Source organism: Oryctolagus cuniculus, chromosome 10 (genome assembly GCF_964237555.1).
Source record: "Oryctolagus cuniculus chromosome 10, mOryCun1.1, whole genome shotgun sequence".
Classification (NCBI taxonomy): Eukaryota; Metazoa; Chordata; class Mammalia; order Lagomorpha; family Leporidae; genus Oryctolagus; species Oryctolagus cuniculus.
The window spans coordinates 16,520,538-16,537,315 of record NC_091441.1 but is presented as its reverse complement, the minus strand read 5'-3'; the positions used below and the strand labels follow the sequence as shown (position 1 = coordinate 16,537,315).

The 16,778-nt window shown below is 40.5% G+C and overlaps 1 protein-coding gene across 8 annotated transcripts in view; it reads right to left on the bottom strand.

Moving 5' to 3' along the window:
* Positions 1-3,504: 3,504 nt before the first annotated feature.
* PIGN (phosphatidylinositol glycan anchor biosynthesis class N) overlaps positions 3,505-16,778 on the bottom strand; it is a 147,590-nt gene continuing 134,316 nt past the window's right edge. For 6 of the 8 annotated variants that reach the window (XM_002713621.5, XM_017344218.3, XM_051851154.2 and 3 more), the window contains one exon: positions 3,505-6,964. In XM_002713621.5, the coding sequence (XP_002713667.4) occupies positions 6,841-6,964 (124 nt within the window). In that variant the 3' untranslated portion in view covers positions 3,505-6,840. The remainder of the gene's footprint in view (positions 6,965-16,778) is intronic. The other 2 variants (XR_011379302.1, XM_051851153.2) reach the window with 1 other exon arrangement.

Genomic DNA, 16,778 nt, shown 5'->3' with positions numbered 1-16,778 from the left:
CTGCAGACCACAAAGATATCCACAGAAGGCCTGGTTTCAGTCCACTGATTCTCAATGGCCATACTGTGCCCTTCTATTAACTGCTAGTTAGGATGCTGCCATATTGTCTTACTTAGTACATGCTAACCCTCCACTGAGTGCTTTTAGTCTGTCTTGCTGGCCACTCAGTTAGCATCAGACTGCCAGTGTTTATATTGCTGAGGTAGGACATGCCAGGTGGGTGAGCCCAAGGGCTGGTGCAGAGGGAACACTCAGTAAATGCTACATGCCAGCATTAATCATTATTATCTCCCCAAATACCACACGTTCTTCAAGGGAGGAATGACTTTTTTTTTTTTTAAGATTTATTTTATTTATTTGAAAGAGTTACAGAGAGAGGTAGAGAGAGAGAGAGAGGTCTTCCATCCACTGGTTCACTCCCCAGATGGCTGCAACAGCCAGAGCTGCACCGATCTGAAGCCAGGAGCCAGGTGCTTCTTCCGGGTCTCTCATGTGGGTGCAGGGGCCCAAGGACTTGGGCCATCTTCTACTGCTTGCCCAGGCCATAACAGAGAGCTGGATCATTAGAGGAGCAGCCAGGACTAGAACCAGCGCCCATATAAGTTGCTGGTGCTTCGGGCCAAGGTTTTAACCTGTTGTGGCACAGTGCCGGCTCCAGGAATGACGTCTTACACTCTATTCCTACTCGGCCTAGCAAGGAAAGGATATTGAAGTTTTTGCTGATTAATACAATGGTTTACTTTAACTCATGTCACTGACCTGTAGATTAAGACGACTGCTGTCATCATTGATGTTACTCTACTCATGTGACCTGAACAAAGGTGAAAAGTATGCAAACTGGACTGCTTTTCCGGCCTCACCAAGGAAACAGCTGAGCATTGGAAGGGTGTCTGCAGGATGCAGGTTGCAGAATCAGGCTGAAGTAGGTCTCAGCAGACTAGCAAGCGAGGCTACTTAGCAGAGGGGCTCTAGGAAGTTCAGGGCATCTCTCTGAATTTTCTAATTTGGAAAATAAGGCTTAGCTCTAACTTGGTCAGCACTGTGCGGGCCATGGCCAGGCCTGTTCCCAGACAGTGGGGAAGTAGAAGTTAGCCCTCGTGGGCGTGTGACTGCCTCTTATGGCAGTGACAGCTGTTTTGACGTCTGCCGTGGCTGGGGGCAGAGAAGGCAAGGAGGTCATGTTCTGTGCTCCTCTGCTCCCCTGGATTTAGTCTACTCAGGCTTCAAAAATCCCAATCTTCCATGGCAGAAAAGTGGGTTAGGCAGCAGATCTCTGGGGAGCCAAAAACTCCTCTACACTTTTTTGTCCCATTAAGATCTTGTCAGTGCGTATTTGTTGCTTTTGCTAAGTAAAAACACACTGGAGTCGAGTCTAAGATATTCTTCTTGCCACCATGGAACTCAAACCGGGCTCCCCAGGTCTGGCCTACCACAAGAATCTGCAATGACTCAATTAACTGTGGCGCTGAATGTCAAAGTGCAGGCCACAGGGCTTGGCATTTAAGAAATTTTTTCTCAGGTCCATGTTGAAAATTTTGCAAAGGACTCAAGATTGACCTGGGTTGGGTAAGAGGCACACCAGTAAACTGTTAACTGTGGTGAGAGAAGAGTCATAAAAACTACTCACTCCTGCCAGAGACATAAGGTTAGCAATGGGAGCCCAGCTCAAGCGAGAGTGCTGAGTGAAGCACAGCTGACCATGATAGTCCCATCGTGCCTACAGTGAACAGGTCGATGAAGGAGATGGATTCATGAAGTATATCGGCATACATACTGCATCCTAACGTGGTCAAAGGAGGGGAGGAACATGAGGAGAGAAGAGAGAAAACAAGGGAGGAGAGAAATAAGAAAAACTGAAGACCACACAAACCACACCCTCAATCTCCATCCCTTGCCTATCTGGGATGAGACCACTTATGGAAAATTATTTGTGTATACAGCATAGATTTTTAAAACATAAGTAACCTTTCAATTTTATAAAAAAAATTTACAAAGATAGTGGGGTTTCCATATACTCCCTCACCCAGTTTCTTCTGTCAGTAACATTTTACATTATCAATAAGGTACATTTTTCACAATTAATGAATCAACACTGCTTTTATGAACTAAAGTCTACACTATATTCAGATTTCTTTAGTTTTTATATAATGCCTTTTAATGATCTGAGTCTCATCCAGGAAGCCATATTACATTTCTTTTTTAAAAATATTTATTTTATTTGAAAGGCAGAGAGATTGAGAGAGAGAACTCCAATCTGTTGATTCACTCTCTAAATGCCTGCAAAATCCACGCGATTCCTATGTGAGGGGCAGGGACCCAAGTACTTGGGCAACCACTCGCTGCCCACCAGGTGTGCATTAGCAGGAAGCTGGGATGGAGAGTGGGGCAGGACTCCAACCCAGGGACTCCAGCAGCTTATTATTCTTGAGATAAACTTTGATACCTGGATGAAGTGGTATGATTCATTTTTTTTTTTATTTTATTTTTTGACAGGCAGAGTGGACAGTGAGAGAGAGAGACAGAGAGAAAGGTCTTCCTTTGCCGTTGGTTCACCCTCCAATGGCTGCCGCGGCCAGCGCGCTGCGGCCGGTGCACTGCGCTGATCCGTTGGCAGGAGCCAGGTACTTCTCCTGGTCTCCCATGGGGTGCAGGGCCCAAGCACTTGGGCCATCCTCCACTGCATTCCCTGCCACAGCAGAGAGCTGGCCTGGAAGAGGGGCAACCAGGACAGAATCCAGCACCCCGACCAGGACTAGAACCCGGTGTGCCGGCGCCGCAAGGTAGAGGATTAGCCTAGTGAGCTGCGGCGCCGGCCATGATTCATTTTTTTTTTTAACAAGATAAAACCAACCACAATAAACCTGAGAGGAAAAAACAAGCAAAAGCACATCAAGCAAATTGGAACTTGATTTTATGTTGTCTAACTTTAAGTATGCTGCTTTGCATTAGCAAGCAGAAGAACTTTTAAAACACTGACCAACTAGTAGTAGAGATTCTACGAATATTGTCTGCAAGATGGACCATTACCCTTGCTGGGCCCAATGACAACTGTATTAGTCAAGTCCACTGACTATTACCTACTTTAGGTAAAAACAACACTTGAAATTTCATGGAAAAAATAAAAAGATGGAAAAAACAAAAATAATTCATGGAATTCTTCATATTTGGTGAGAGGTATCCAATGTAAGTCAAGTTTTTAAAATCTTTTCATATGTTTAGCTGAAGGATAATAATTTTAGATTTTAGCTTTCTAAGGTCAATAAAATGAAACGTTTTCTTTTCATTCCTTTTTTATAACCAAGCATTGTAAAACATTTAAAGAGTAATCAACTTATACAATAAGAAAAAAAAGTTGGTATTCGTTATTTTTCAGGTAAAGGAAGTAAACTATAAGAAACTGATAGGGTTGGACAATGAGCTGTGACAAACAGGATGCAATTTGGAAGCACAGGAGGTTCCCACGGAGACGAAATGATAATAGGCATAATTCATAAAGGGGCAGGCAAGATTTCCAGTGCATTTTATAGTTTTCCAACTTCAAGGGTTATGATAAAAATAACTTTTGATTTCTTACAAAAAATTCAATTAAGCATACAGCACCCTAGTTTCAAAATAGACAAACTGAGGTTTCAGTACACGGGGAGAAAAGCATACTGCTGAGACACTTCTAAAGCACCTTTAGTCTCAGGAGAGAGACTCTAAGGAAGGGTCAGTAGTCAAGCAAGTGGAAGCTTCTGACATACTGCTAGCTTCCTCCCTTCCCAGTGCACATACATTAAACTGCCTTAGTATGAAAACAAATGCAACTATTTAACTTTGTTTGAATAGGTATTTCTCAGGCACATTTGATCAGGCAACCCTTTTTATTGTGCCATATATTTATATATTAAGGAAATGACATTCCATCTCTCTTCAACTCTTTTTCACTCAGCTTTTTAAATAAAACTAAAAATAAAAAATTAAAAATAACAGAACACATTTCATTTAAATCTTACTTCTTTTTTTCAATATAAGAACACATCTTGAGGCCGGCACTGTGGCATAGCTGGTAAAGCCACCTGGACACATGTTCAAGTCCCTAGCTGTTCCACCTTTGATCCAGCTCCCTGCTAACGCACCTGGGAAAGCAGTGGAGGATGGCCCAAATGCTTGGGCTCTGCACCCACATGGGAGACCCAGAAGAAGCTCTTGGCTCCTGGCTTTGGCCTGGCCCAGCCCCAGCTGCTGCAGCCATTTGAGGAGTGAACCAGCAGATGGAAGACCTCTATTTGTCTATGTCTCTAACACTGCCTTTCAAATACACAAATAAATCTTAAAAAAAAAAAAAAAATCTCAGAACACTTCAGATATCTAAGAAACTATGCATCAGAAAGGCCCAAATCTGAGGTGTCTGGTTATGGTGCGCAAGGCAAGCCGCTGCTTGTAGATGCACTGTCCTCTTCTGTAAACTCCCTGGGACCCAAAATAGAATGGTAAGAGCAAAACAGCCTTGGAAAAGCAAAATAAGAAAGATAAAAGCACTGCGCAGCTTTTACAATGTTGCAATAACAAATTCTTTAATTCCTCTGTATGGAGAAAGATGAAAGCAAAACTAGATAAGTGTTAATAAAATCACTTTTCTCTGAGATGTAAAAAAGCTGATCAAAAGTCCTTAAGGTCATAAGAAAGCTCATGGATTCTCATTCTGCCCTGCCACTCTTTACTTAAGCTGTCCACCTGGATCGTATATTACAGACCAAGGCAAGAAACCTTAATTAACATTAATATTATTTTCCAGACTATAATGTTTTCAATGCTATACCATTAAGTATTGTCACAAATAAATTTTTTCTTAATATTAAAATTTTTATTTATTTGAGAGGGAGAATTAAAAAGAGAGAGAGAGAGAGAGAGAGAGAGAGGTCTCCCATCTGCTGGATCACTCAACAAATGGCTGCAATGGCCAGAGCTGGGCTGATCCGAATCCAGGAGCCAGGAGCCAGGAGCCAGGAGCCAGGAGCCAGGGGTTTCTTTCAGGTCTCCTTTGCAGATGCATGGGCCTAAGTACTTGGGCCATCTTCCTCTGCTTTTCCATGCCATCAGCAGGGAGCTGAATCGGAAGCAGAGCAGCCGGGACTCGAACCAGTGCCCGTATGGGATTCTGGTACAGCAAGAGAAGGCTTAGCCTTCTATGCCACAGCACTGGCCCCATAAATTTCTATCTTATTATAAATAAAATCTTTAAAGGTAAATTTTTCCTAGCTGATTTTTGAATCTTGCAAATTGTTTTGTTCACTCACCTGCCAATATGAAAAACCTAGTAATTTTTAGAGGGTTTCCTAATCACTGATCTAAAGTAGTAATGATATAACAATTCAAACGCAATTCTTTTTAAAAATGGGACACATACCAACAAAGTTTAGCATCAGCCAAAAGCTACTGGCACACCACAAGCAAAAGGCAAGCTCTACAGTGACATGTGAAGGTCACTTTATGGAAAACCCAAATAAAAATTGTTCTTAAAAGACTTTGTCCATTAAAATTGGTTTATGATTAGTTTATGAATGGAAATTTAAATTTCCTCAGAGTTAAAGCTTTTGAACTAGACTTTCAGAATCAGAGTAGCAATTTTAACATGAATGCTTATGCTATTGTCAGAAAGTTTAACTACACAACTGAAGAATTCTGTTGAAAAAAATGCATGAAAAAAGCTATGGGGGTAACAAATGTTGAGTCTCTAATGAAACACTACCTCGATTATTTCCTATAGACAAATACTAAGTATTTCCTCTTTTGCTGTTGCCAGAAATTCCATGAGTATCCAGATATAATAAAAAAAGTGAAGATTAACACGGCCTCTAACTGGTTGACTATGAAACCCTAGAAATAGTGCTAAAGAAGCATACAATATTACTACGTACTGAAGAAAAACAACAAACACCTGCAAACATTTTTCTACTGAAGCTTTATTTAAAAAATTTTTTAAAAGATTTCTTTCTTTATTTGAAAGGTAAAGTTACAAGAGGGAGAAGCAGAGGCAGAGAGAGAAAGAAATATCTTCCATCTGCTGGCTCACTCCCCAAATGGGCAAAATGGCCAGGGCTGGGTTAAGCTGGAGCCAGAAGCTTGGAGCTTCTTCCGGGTCTCCCATGTAGGTACAGTGGACAAAGTACTTGGGCCATCTTCCACTGCCTTCCCAGGCTCATTAGCAGGGAGCGGGATCAAAAGTGGAGCAGCCGGGATTCAAACTGGTGTCCATATGGGATGCCAAGCCGCAGGTGGCGGCTTTACCCACTATGCCACTGTGCTGACACCTCTACCAAAGCTTTAGAAAATGGGAAATAACACACCCTGATTATCTTTCTAGTAATATTGTTGACTAGTCAGACATACTGCAAAACCAGTGCTGAGAGCTGATAAATATTTATAGTGTCACCTGGTGATTTCCTTCAAGTCAGCCACAGCAATGATTTGGATGCCATCAGCACTGGGCCCTACAGGTGCACAATCTCCTTGGGGTGTGAGAGAAGCAGTCCAGGTAGGGGGGAGATTGCTGCAGGGGCTCTGAAACATCACTGACAAGACTGTCAGTTAAAGGAAAACAGTGGAAATGGAGAATGCTTTACTATGCTTCTCCTCAGATATAATCACCATTTCATGCCTGCAAAATCTGAAAGAAAAAGGAAGCTCCTTCTCCACAGATAAGCTATAAATTCAGAATTCCAACATCATTTTCTTTACAGGCGTACAATATACTAAACAGCAATATCCATCTCCTAATTGAATCTTTGATGGGATTTTAGCTTAAAAGGAGAATGAGAAACAGAATCTCTAAGATGCTGAATGATGGCTTCAATAACATCACATGTGATGGCTTTTGGGTTTACCACGTAGTCTGAGTTTCTTTGTCGTGAGCACCTGTGCCAGGCCATTGAGAAACACCAGAAAGATGGTCATGGACATGACAATCACGTAGTGGCTGATGCTGCAAAAGGAGAAAAACAAACAGGTTATAGGCAGGAAGAACACACATGAGAAATCCTAAGATTCCTCTAAATTATGTTTTTAAAGGATATACAAAATACATAGAACTAATAATGTCAAAGCAAATATCAAACCCCACAACTTTGTTAATGAGTAATACATGTACATCATGATAAGTATATCAGCTAGGAATCAGTGCATATTAATTAATAATTAGTATTTAATCCTCAATAATACAAAATACCATTAGGCTGAAACAGTGATGACGGTAATAATTTGAGACACCTGCAACAACTGTAACTTGTTATAAAAACGTGTATGAAAGGTATCAGCAATATCTGTCTTTTCAGAATTAGAAACTGTACTTCAAAAGCACTTTTCCCCTCCAATGCTTGGACCCTCTGAATTCAACCCACAGACTCCTCAACATATCCCCAGGTTAAGTATTTTGACATCTTAAAGGATGTATCTTTTGCTTTGAAATAAGTTAGAAGTATTTCAACAAAGCTGCCAGATATCCACAAAAAAAGAAAAATGCTATTCAAATTCAGTCAAGTCAAAGTTTTAGGAATCTAATCAAAGGAAAAGAGCACATAACTTTTTATTAATCTCATAATCAGAGCTGTCTCTGACTTCCAGAAAAAGAGAATAATGAATACTATTAAAATTACTCAGTTTTCATCTATCTGCAATAGTAAATGATCAATTTTCCTTTTTAAACACAGTAATTTCTCTGTCTTAACAGAAATTTTTATGGTTTCATAAAAAATTAGAAGCATAGAAAGAAATGTATGCTATAGAGCTGACAAATGTGTAATACAGCAAGGAGACACAGAGCGATACAAATACAGTATTGTCCAAGCCAAGCTGTAGTGCATACTGCCAAGCCACCTATTTTTAATGCTTAGTAGGGTTCCATTTAACTATAAAACTTCATAATAATAAGTTCACATCCTTCAATGAAGGGGGAAATATTTCAGAGGGCCATACTCCCAGAAAGTACGACAGGAGTCATAGTGCTGGTGAAAGAACCCCTCCCAGGAGTGGCCAACAGGGCATGTCCCAGGGAGTAGGGTCTTGGGACATCAAAGAAGGTAACTATTGGGTGCAAGGAAAGCAAGTAATCACCTACAGGAACATGGAGAAGGAAAGGGAAAAGCTGCCTAACAGGTCTTCCCACCTTCCCAATAACTCAAACCCAAAAAGTCAAATTGTTGGCTTGAGGTCAGCTTTAGCATATCATCAGATATCTGCCTGAGGGTAAGGCCTCTCAAGGCTAGGGAAGAACAGCTTCTACTCTGGGGAAGAAGAAAGCACTTTTTTTATGGGTAATTTTACAACTTTTAGGTAAGAACTTCCAATTGTTAAGAGTTTGGGCGAGAGTTCCAAGATGGCAGAATAGGGAGGGAGCACACTGATAGTCTGGGAAAAGATAGTTTAATAAATGTGGAGATACTGTAGTCTCAGGGAAGAGTTAGGGAAAAAACTGCAGAGGAAACTCTTCCAGAACTAGCGGGACACGGTGGACCTATGTGGAGGGCACGGGCGCCCACAGCTTGGGACCCCAGCCGCCGAGTCTACGCACCAGCACCGGAAAGGGAGGTGAAACTGCAGTAGCCGGGGACACTGACGGAAAAGTGGCAGGAAGAGTCTAGAGGGAACGAGGCTTGGAGCCCCGTGGGGGAAAGTTCACCAGCCTAACTAGAGGAGAGAAAAAAAATAAAAAGAACTGGTACGGACACAATCCTCTCTCTCCATCCACCTCACAAGGGTGGGGAAAACATTACAGCAGGCGCCATTTTGGACATAACATAACAGCTGCACCAGCTCAGGGCTGTGCCTGCCCTCAGCCAAGCAGTAAAACCTGACTCTGGTGGGGAGAAATAACAGGAGGTTAAGATGTAGTGAATGTGTGGAGCTTATGAACTGGGACTGTGAAAAAACAAAATAACTGAGGGTGTGTGGGAGAACTCACGGCGTAACTGAGACATACTCTCGGTGGGAGATGCCACAATCTCAGTAACCTTGGCAACCCGGTGGGAGACACAGCAGGGGAATCCGAGCTTACACTGAGGACTGCAGAGATCCTTTGTGTGGTCCTTGGGACAGAGCTGACGAATATTATACCCACTGGGGCTAGTGCTCAGGCACTGATTGCCTTCAAGGAAAATAGCTCAGCTGAGCAGAATTACTTCCCTTCTGAATAAAAAAAAGAGAGAGAGATTTACCACACCAAGCCTGGGTGTGTCACCTCTGGCATACCCTTAACCCTGAAGAACAGAACTGAACAGAGCTCTCTGGCCACACTCACCATGAGCCTCTGGAGATTCACCAAAAGCAGACAGTCCACTTAATCTAGAGTCACAGTATAATGAGAAAAGTCACCACAGCAAGGAAAACAGAAGAAGAAGAAACAAAAGAATATCTCCACAATGCCAAAGAACAAATGCAGAAACCGAGGAAACAAGAACAAAGAAGACATTATGACGCCCCCAAATGAATATGACACTCCAATACAAGATTATGAAGATGATGAGATAGAAGAAATGCAAGATACGGATTTCAAAAAATTTATTATAAGAACATTTAGAAGTTCTCAAAAACAAATTAATGTACTACAGAAATCCATACTGGACAGGATAGAAAATCTCTCTTGTGAAAATGAAATCTTAAGAAGGAATCAAAATGAAATGAAGAATTCAATGGAACAAATGACAAACTCATTAGAGAGCCTTAAAAACAGAGTCAGTGAAGCAAAAGAGAGAATACCAGACTTGGAAGACAGAGCATAGGAAAGTATACAGTCAAACCAAAGAAAAGAAGAGGAAATTAGGAATCTAAAAAATATTGTTGGGAATCTATAGGATACTATTAAAAAACCAACATTCGGGTTCTAGGAATTCCTGAAGGCATGGAGAGAGAAAAAAGATTAGAAGGCCTTTTTAGTGAGATACTAGCAGAAAACTTCCTGGGTTTGGAGAAGGACAGGAACATCCAAGTATAGGAAGCACATAGAACCCCCAGTAAACATGACCAAAAGAGATCCTCACCACGTCACATTGTAATCAAACTCACCACAGTGAAACATAAAAAGATTCTAAAATGTGCAAGAGAGAAATGTCAGATTACTCTCAGAGGATCTCCAATTAGACTCACAGCAGACTTCTCATCAGAAACCCTACAGGCTAGGAGGGAATGGTGAGACATAGCCCAGGTACTAAGAGAAAAAAACTGCCAGCCCAGAATATTATATCCTGCAAAGCTCTCATTTGTGAATGAAGGTGAAATAAAGACTTTTCATAGCAAACAGAAGTTGAGAGAATTTGTCACCACTTGTCCAGCCCTGCACAAGATGCTTAAAGATATATTGCCCACAGAAACACAGAAACACAGCCATCAATATGAAAGAAAGTAAAGAAAGAAAACCTTCCAGTAAAAGATCACAGGAAGTTCAAAGCACATATTAGAAAAATCTTTGGGAAAATGGCAGGGCAAAGTTACTACTTATCAATAGTCACATTGAATGTTAATGGCCTCAATCTCCAGTTAAAAGACACAGACTGGCTGAATGGACTAAAGAACAAAACCCATCTATTCGCTGCTTACAAGAAACACATCTTTCCAACAAAGATACATGCAGACTGAAAGTGAAAGGTTGGAAAAAGATATTCCATGCCAACAGAAACAAACAAAAAAAAAAGCTGGTGTAGCCATCTGAATATCAGACAAAATAAACTGTAACACAAAAACTGTTAAGAGAGACAAAGAAGGCACTATATAATGATTAAGGAATCAATTCAACAGGAAGATGTAACTATTATAAATGTATATGCACCTAATTACAGGGAACTGGTTTATTTAAAAGATATGTTAAGGGACTTAAAGGGAGACTTAGACTCCAACACAATAGTATTGGGGGACTTCAAAACTCCACTTTCAGAAATAGACAGATCAACTGGACAGAAGATTAACAAGGAAACAGCAGATTCAATCGACACTATAGCCCAAATGGATCTAACAGATATCTACAGAACTTTCAATCCTACATCTAAAGAATTTACATTCTTCTCATAAGTACATGGAACCTACTCTAGGATTGACCACATACAAGGCTATAAAGCACGTCTCAGAAAATTCAAAAGAATTGGAATCATACAATGCAGCTTCTCAGACCACAGTGGAATGAAGCTGGAAATTAGCAACTCAGCAAGCCCTAGAACATATGCAAACACATGGAGACTGAACAACATGCTCCTGAATGAACAATGGGTCATAGAAGAAATCAAAAGAGAAATCAAAAACTTTCTGGAAGTAAATAAGGATAACAGCACAACATACCAAAACTTATGGGATACAACAAAAGCAGTGTTAAGAGGAAAGTTTATAGCAATAGGTGCCTACATCAAGAAGTTGGAAAGGCACCAAATAAATGAGCGTTCATTGCATCTCAAGGATTTAGAAAAACTGCAGCAAACCAGACCCAAAACTAATAGAAGAGAAATAATTAATATCAGAGAAGAAATCAACAGGATTGAATCCAAAAAAAAAACATTACAAAAGATCAGCCAAACGAAGAGCTGTTTTTTTTTTTAAATAAACAAAATTAACACACCATTGGCCCAACTAACTAAAAAAAGAAAAGACCCAAATCAATAAAATCAGAGATGAAAACGGGAATGAAACAACAGACACCAGAGAAATAAAAAGAGTCATCAGAAATTACTACAAATAGTTGTATGCCAGCAAACAGGGAAATCTATCAGAAATGGATCGATTCCTGGACATGTGCAACCTACCTAAATTGAACCATGAAGACACAGAAAACCTAAACAGACCCATAACTGAGACAGAAATTGAATCAGTAATAAAGTCCCTCCCAACCAAGAAAAGCCCAGGACGGGACGGATTCACCGCTGAATTCTACCGAACATTTTTTTTTTTTTTTTTTGGACAGGCAGAGTGGACAGTGAGAGAGAGAGATAGAGAGAAAGGTCTTCCTTTGCCATTGGTTCACCCTCCAATGGTCGCTGCGGCCAACGCACTGCGGCTGGCGCACCGCGCTGATCCAAAAGCAGGAGTCAGGTGCTTCTCCTGGTCTCCTATGGGGTGCAGGATCCAAGTACTTGGGCCATCCTCCACTGCACTCCCGGGCCACAGCAGAGAGCTGGCCTGGAAGAGGGGCAACTGTGACAGAATCCGGCACCCCGACCAGGACTAGAACCTGGTGTGCTGGCGCAGCTAGGCAGAGGATTAGCCTATTGAGCCGTGGCGCCAGCCCTACCAAACATTTAAAGAAGAACTAACTCCAATTCTTCTCAAACTATTCAGATCAATTGAAAAAGAGAGAATCCTCCCAAATTCTTTCTATGAAGCCAGCATCACCTTAATCCCTAAGCCTGAAAAAGATGCAGCATTGAAAGAAAATGACAAACCAATATCTCTGATGAACATAGATGCAAAAATCCTTGATAAAATTCTGGCCAATAGAATGCAACAACACATCAGAAAGATCATCCACCCAGACCAAGTGGGATTTATCCCTGGTATGTAGGATGGTTCAATGTTCAGAAATCAATCAATGTGATATACCACATTAACAAACTGCAGAAGAAAAAAACCATATGATTTTCTCAATAGATGCAGAGTAAGCATTTGATAAAATGCAACACCCTTTCATGATGAAAACTCTAAGCAAACTGGGTATGGAAGGAATATTCTTCAATACAATCAAAGCAACTTATGAAAAACTCACGGCCAGCATCCTATTGAATGGGGGAAAGTTGGAAGCATTTCTACTGAGCTCTGGTACCAGACAGGGATGCCCACTCTCACCACTGCTATTCAATATAGTTCTGGAGGTTCTAGCCAGAGCTATTAGGCAAGAAAAAGAAATTAAAGGGATACAAATTGGGAAGGAAGAAGTCAAAGTAACCTTTTTTGCAGATGATATGATATGCAGATGATATGATTCTTTATTTAGAGGATCCAAAGAACACTATTAAGAGACTATTGGAACTCATAGAAGAGTTTGGCAAAGTAGTAGGATATAAAATCAACACACAAAAATCAACAGCCTTTGTATACACAGGCAATGCCATGGCTGAGAAAGAACTTCTAAGATCAATCCCATTCACAATAGCTACAAAAACAATCAAATACCTTGGAATAAACTTAACCAAGGACGTTAAAGTTCTCTATGACGAGAATTACAAAATCTTAAAGAAAGAAATTGAAGAAGATACCAAAAAATGGAAAAAGCTTCCATGCTCATGGATTGGAAGAATCAGTATCATCAAAATGTCCATTCTCCCAAAAGCAATTTACAGATTCAATGTGATACAAATCAAAATACCAAAGACATTCTTCTCAGATCTGGAAAAAATGATGCTGAAATTCATATGGAGGCACAGGAGACTTTGAATAGCTAAAGCAATCTTGGACAACAAAAGCAAAGCCGGAGGCATCACAATACCAGATTTCAGGACATACTACAGGGCAGTTATAATCAAACAGCATGGTACTGGTACAGAAACAGATGGATAGACCAATGGAACAGAATAGAAACACCAGAAATCAATCCAAACATCTACAGCCAACTTACATTTGATTGTCGCTCCCCCTCTTCATGGAGGAACTACACAGGACCCTGCGCTGTTCTTTTGTCTGCTCGGCCCTCCCCGGGTTTGCTACTGGTTCTTCCCGGGTTGGCTACCGACCCTTCCACCTCCGTGGAAGGGCGGTTCCCCCTGCCACATTCCCCACTTCCGCGGGGGAGCGGCACACTGCCGGCCGGCTCTCTCGGGGGCTGCACAGGTGTTCCTCTTAGATGTTCCCCTTAGATGTTCCTGGTGCATGCCCTCTCTCTCCTCCTTTATAGTCCTCTTCCCCCAATCCCAACTCTGCTATCCACACGCCGAGTACGCTGCTCTCCTCCAATCAGGAGCAGGTCCCACAGTTTATTGGTTGAACTGGAGGCAGCTGTGTAGAAGCTGTTTCCCTTCTCAGCGCCATATTGTGGGAAAGCAGATGCATAGAATAAGTCTTAATTCTAGTAACTTAGTCTAGTCCGAGTTGCTCCCAGTTGCTCCCCACATTTGATGAAGGATCTAAAACCAATTCCTGGAGCCAGGACAGTCTATTCAATAAATGGTGCTGGGAAAACTGGATTTCCACGTGCAGAAGCATGAAGCAAGACCCCTACCTTACACCTTACACAACAATCCACTCAACATGGATTAAAGATCTAAATCTACGTCCTGACACCATCAAATTATTAGAGAACATTGGAGAAACCCTGCAAGATATAGGCAAGAGCAAATGAAGGAAAACTAACAGATTTTATTATCAGCAAACCTGAAGTGTCCAAAGGAAATTCTCTAAACAGAAAGAAAACAATGTAAGAAAGAATCTGGCAAAACCATGAGAGAAGAATTTGGTAGGCAAAAATATATACATAAACACAATAGACTTAGATTCTTGCCTTAAATTTTTCTAAATTACATTTGATAACTGAAGTAAAAATTATTAACACTGATGTGATTTCAGATGTATATGGAGAAAATATTTAAGACACTTACATTGTTAATCAGAGAGGATTAACAGGATGGAGAAGGAAATAAGGCTTCTATACATCACTCACTCTGGTAAAACGACACCACCCGCAGACTATGATTAGTTATGTATACCTCACATAATACCTAGAGCATCTACTTACATTATGCAAAGAGATAAACTAAAAAACATGACAGATAAATAAAAATAGAGCTTCATAAAATGCTTTAGAACCACTACAGTAAGGCAGGAAATATGAGACAGAAAACATAAAAATAAAGCAGCAGACATAAGCCCTAACATACTAATTATTAAATGATTATTTAAATATAAATAGCCTAAAACACCATTTAAAAACAGATTGATAAAGTAGATTAAAAGACATGATCAAACTATATGCTGTCTACAAGATATTTCAATTATGATATAGGCGAGTTGAAACTAGAAGGCTGGAAGAGATAATCATGACAATATTAATTAAAAGAAGGTGTGGCTATATTAATCTCAGGTAAAATAAACTTCAGAGCAAAGATATCCTTTTTTCATCATGATAGAACAATTAGACTGAAAATAACTAAGGATATGGAAGTACTCAGTAACACCATCAACCAACGGGATATAATTGACAATTAAAGAACATGCCATTGAAAAACAGTAGAATGTGTTCTTCTCAAGTGCTCATGCATACTAAGACATATCCTAGGTCACAAGACAAACTTCAGCAAGCTGAAAGAACTGAAATCATAAAGAATATCTTCTGTGATCAAGATGGAATCACACTAGAACTCAGTAGCCAGTAACAGGAAAATCACCAAACACTTGTAAATTTTAATACACACTTGTAAATAATCCATGAGCCAAATATGAAGTTTCAAGAGAAATAAAAAAATACATAGATCAAAAAAGACAATCCAATATCAAAGCTTGTGTGACATAGCTAATGTAGCATCAAAAAGGTAGACCCATATAAATATGCATTAACTGCCCCCTCCACAGAATGCAAACCATTTACCCAATAGCACTATGCACCTATCAATGTGAGTCTCATACTTAATACAAAAATGTACTAAAATGGATCAAAGACTTAAATGTAAAAGTATAAGTATTTTGGGGGGAAGAAAACCAGAAAATCTTTGGAATTTGGGACTAGGCAAAGAATTTCTTAGACTTGACAACAAAATACAATCTAAAAAAATGAAAACTTGATAAACTGCATTTCATAAAAACTTCTGTGAAAGACCCCATTAAACAGATGAAAAGAGAGAATATAGACCAGAAGAAAATATTTGGGAACCATATATCCAATTAAAACTTTTATTTATAATAAATAATAAAGTTTTAAAAATGATTTATTTATTTGAAAGGTACAATTACAGAGAGAGAGGGAATGTGGGAGGGATATGGAAAGAGAGAAAGAGAGAGAGATAGAGAGAGAGAATCTTCCATCCACCATTTCACTCCCCAGAATGGCCTCCCAGTAAGAGCTAGAGCAGGCTGAAGCTAGAAGTCCGGAACTCCATCCAGGTCTCCATGTGAGTGCAGGAGCCCAAGCACGTGGGCCATCTTGCGCTGCTTTCCCAGGTGCATTAGCAGGGAGCTGGATCAGAAGTGGAGCAGCTGGTGTCTCAACTGCACTCGTATGGAATGCTGGCATCACAGGCAGCAGCTTAACCTGCTGAGCTACACCACTGGCCCTAATACTGCATTCTTAAAACTCAACAGTAAAAGACCAAATTAGAATTTCAATTAGAAAATGAGCAAAAGACATGAACAGACATTTCACCAAAGAGGATATGCAGATAGCAAAGAAGCAGATGAAAAAATGTACAATATCATTAATCATGAAGGAAATTCAAGTCAAAACCTTGAATGGCTAAAATAAAAAAATAGTAATAATATCAAATGCTAACAAGAATGTATTTTAGTTGGATTACTGTTCTATGGAAAACAATTTGGTAGTTTCTTATATAGTTCAACATGTACTTCTGGGCATTTATGCCAGAGAAATGAGATAATCTATCAAAATGAAGTAAAACTTGCCCTAAAAGATACAAGAGGCTGGCGCCGTGGCTCAATAGGCTAATCATCCTCCTAGTGGCGCCGGCACACTGGGCTCTAGTCCCGGTCGGGGCACCGGATTCTGTCCCGGTTGCTCCTCTTCCTGTCCAGCTCTCTGCTATGGCCCGGGAGTGCCGTGGAGGATGGCCTAAGTCCTTGGGTCCTGTACCCGCATGGGAGACCAGGAGAAGCACCTGGCTCCTGGC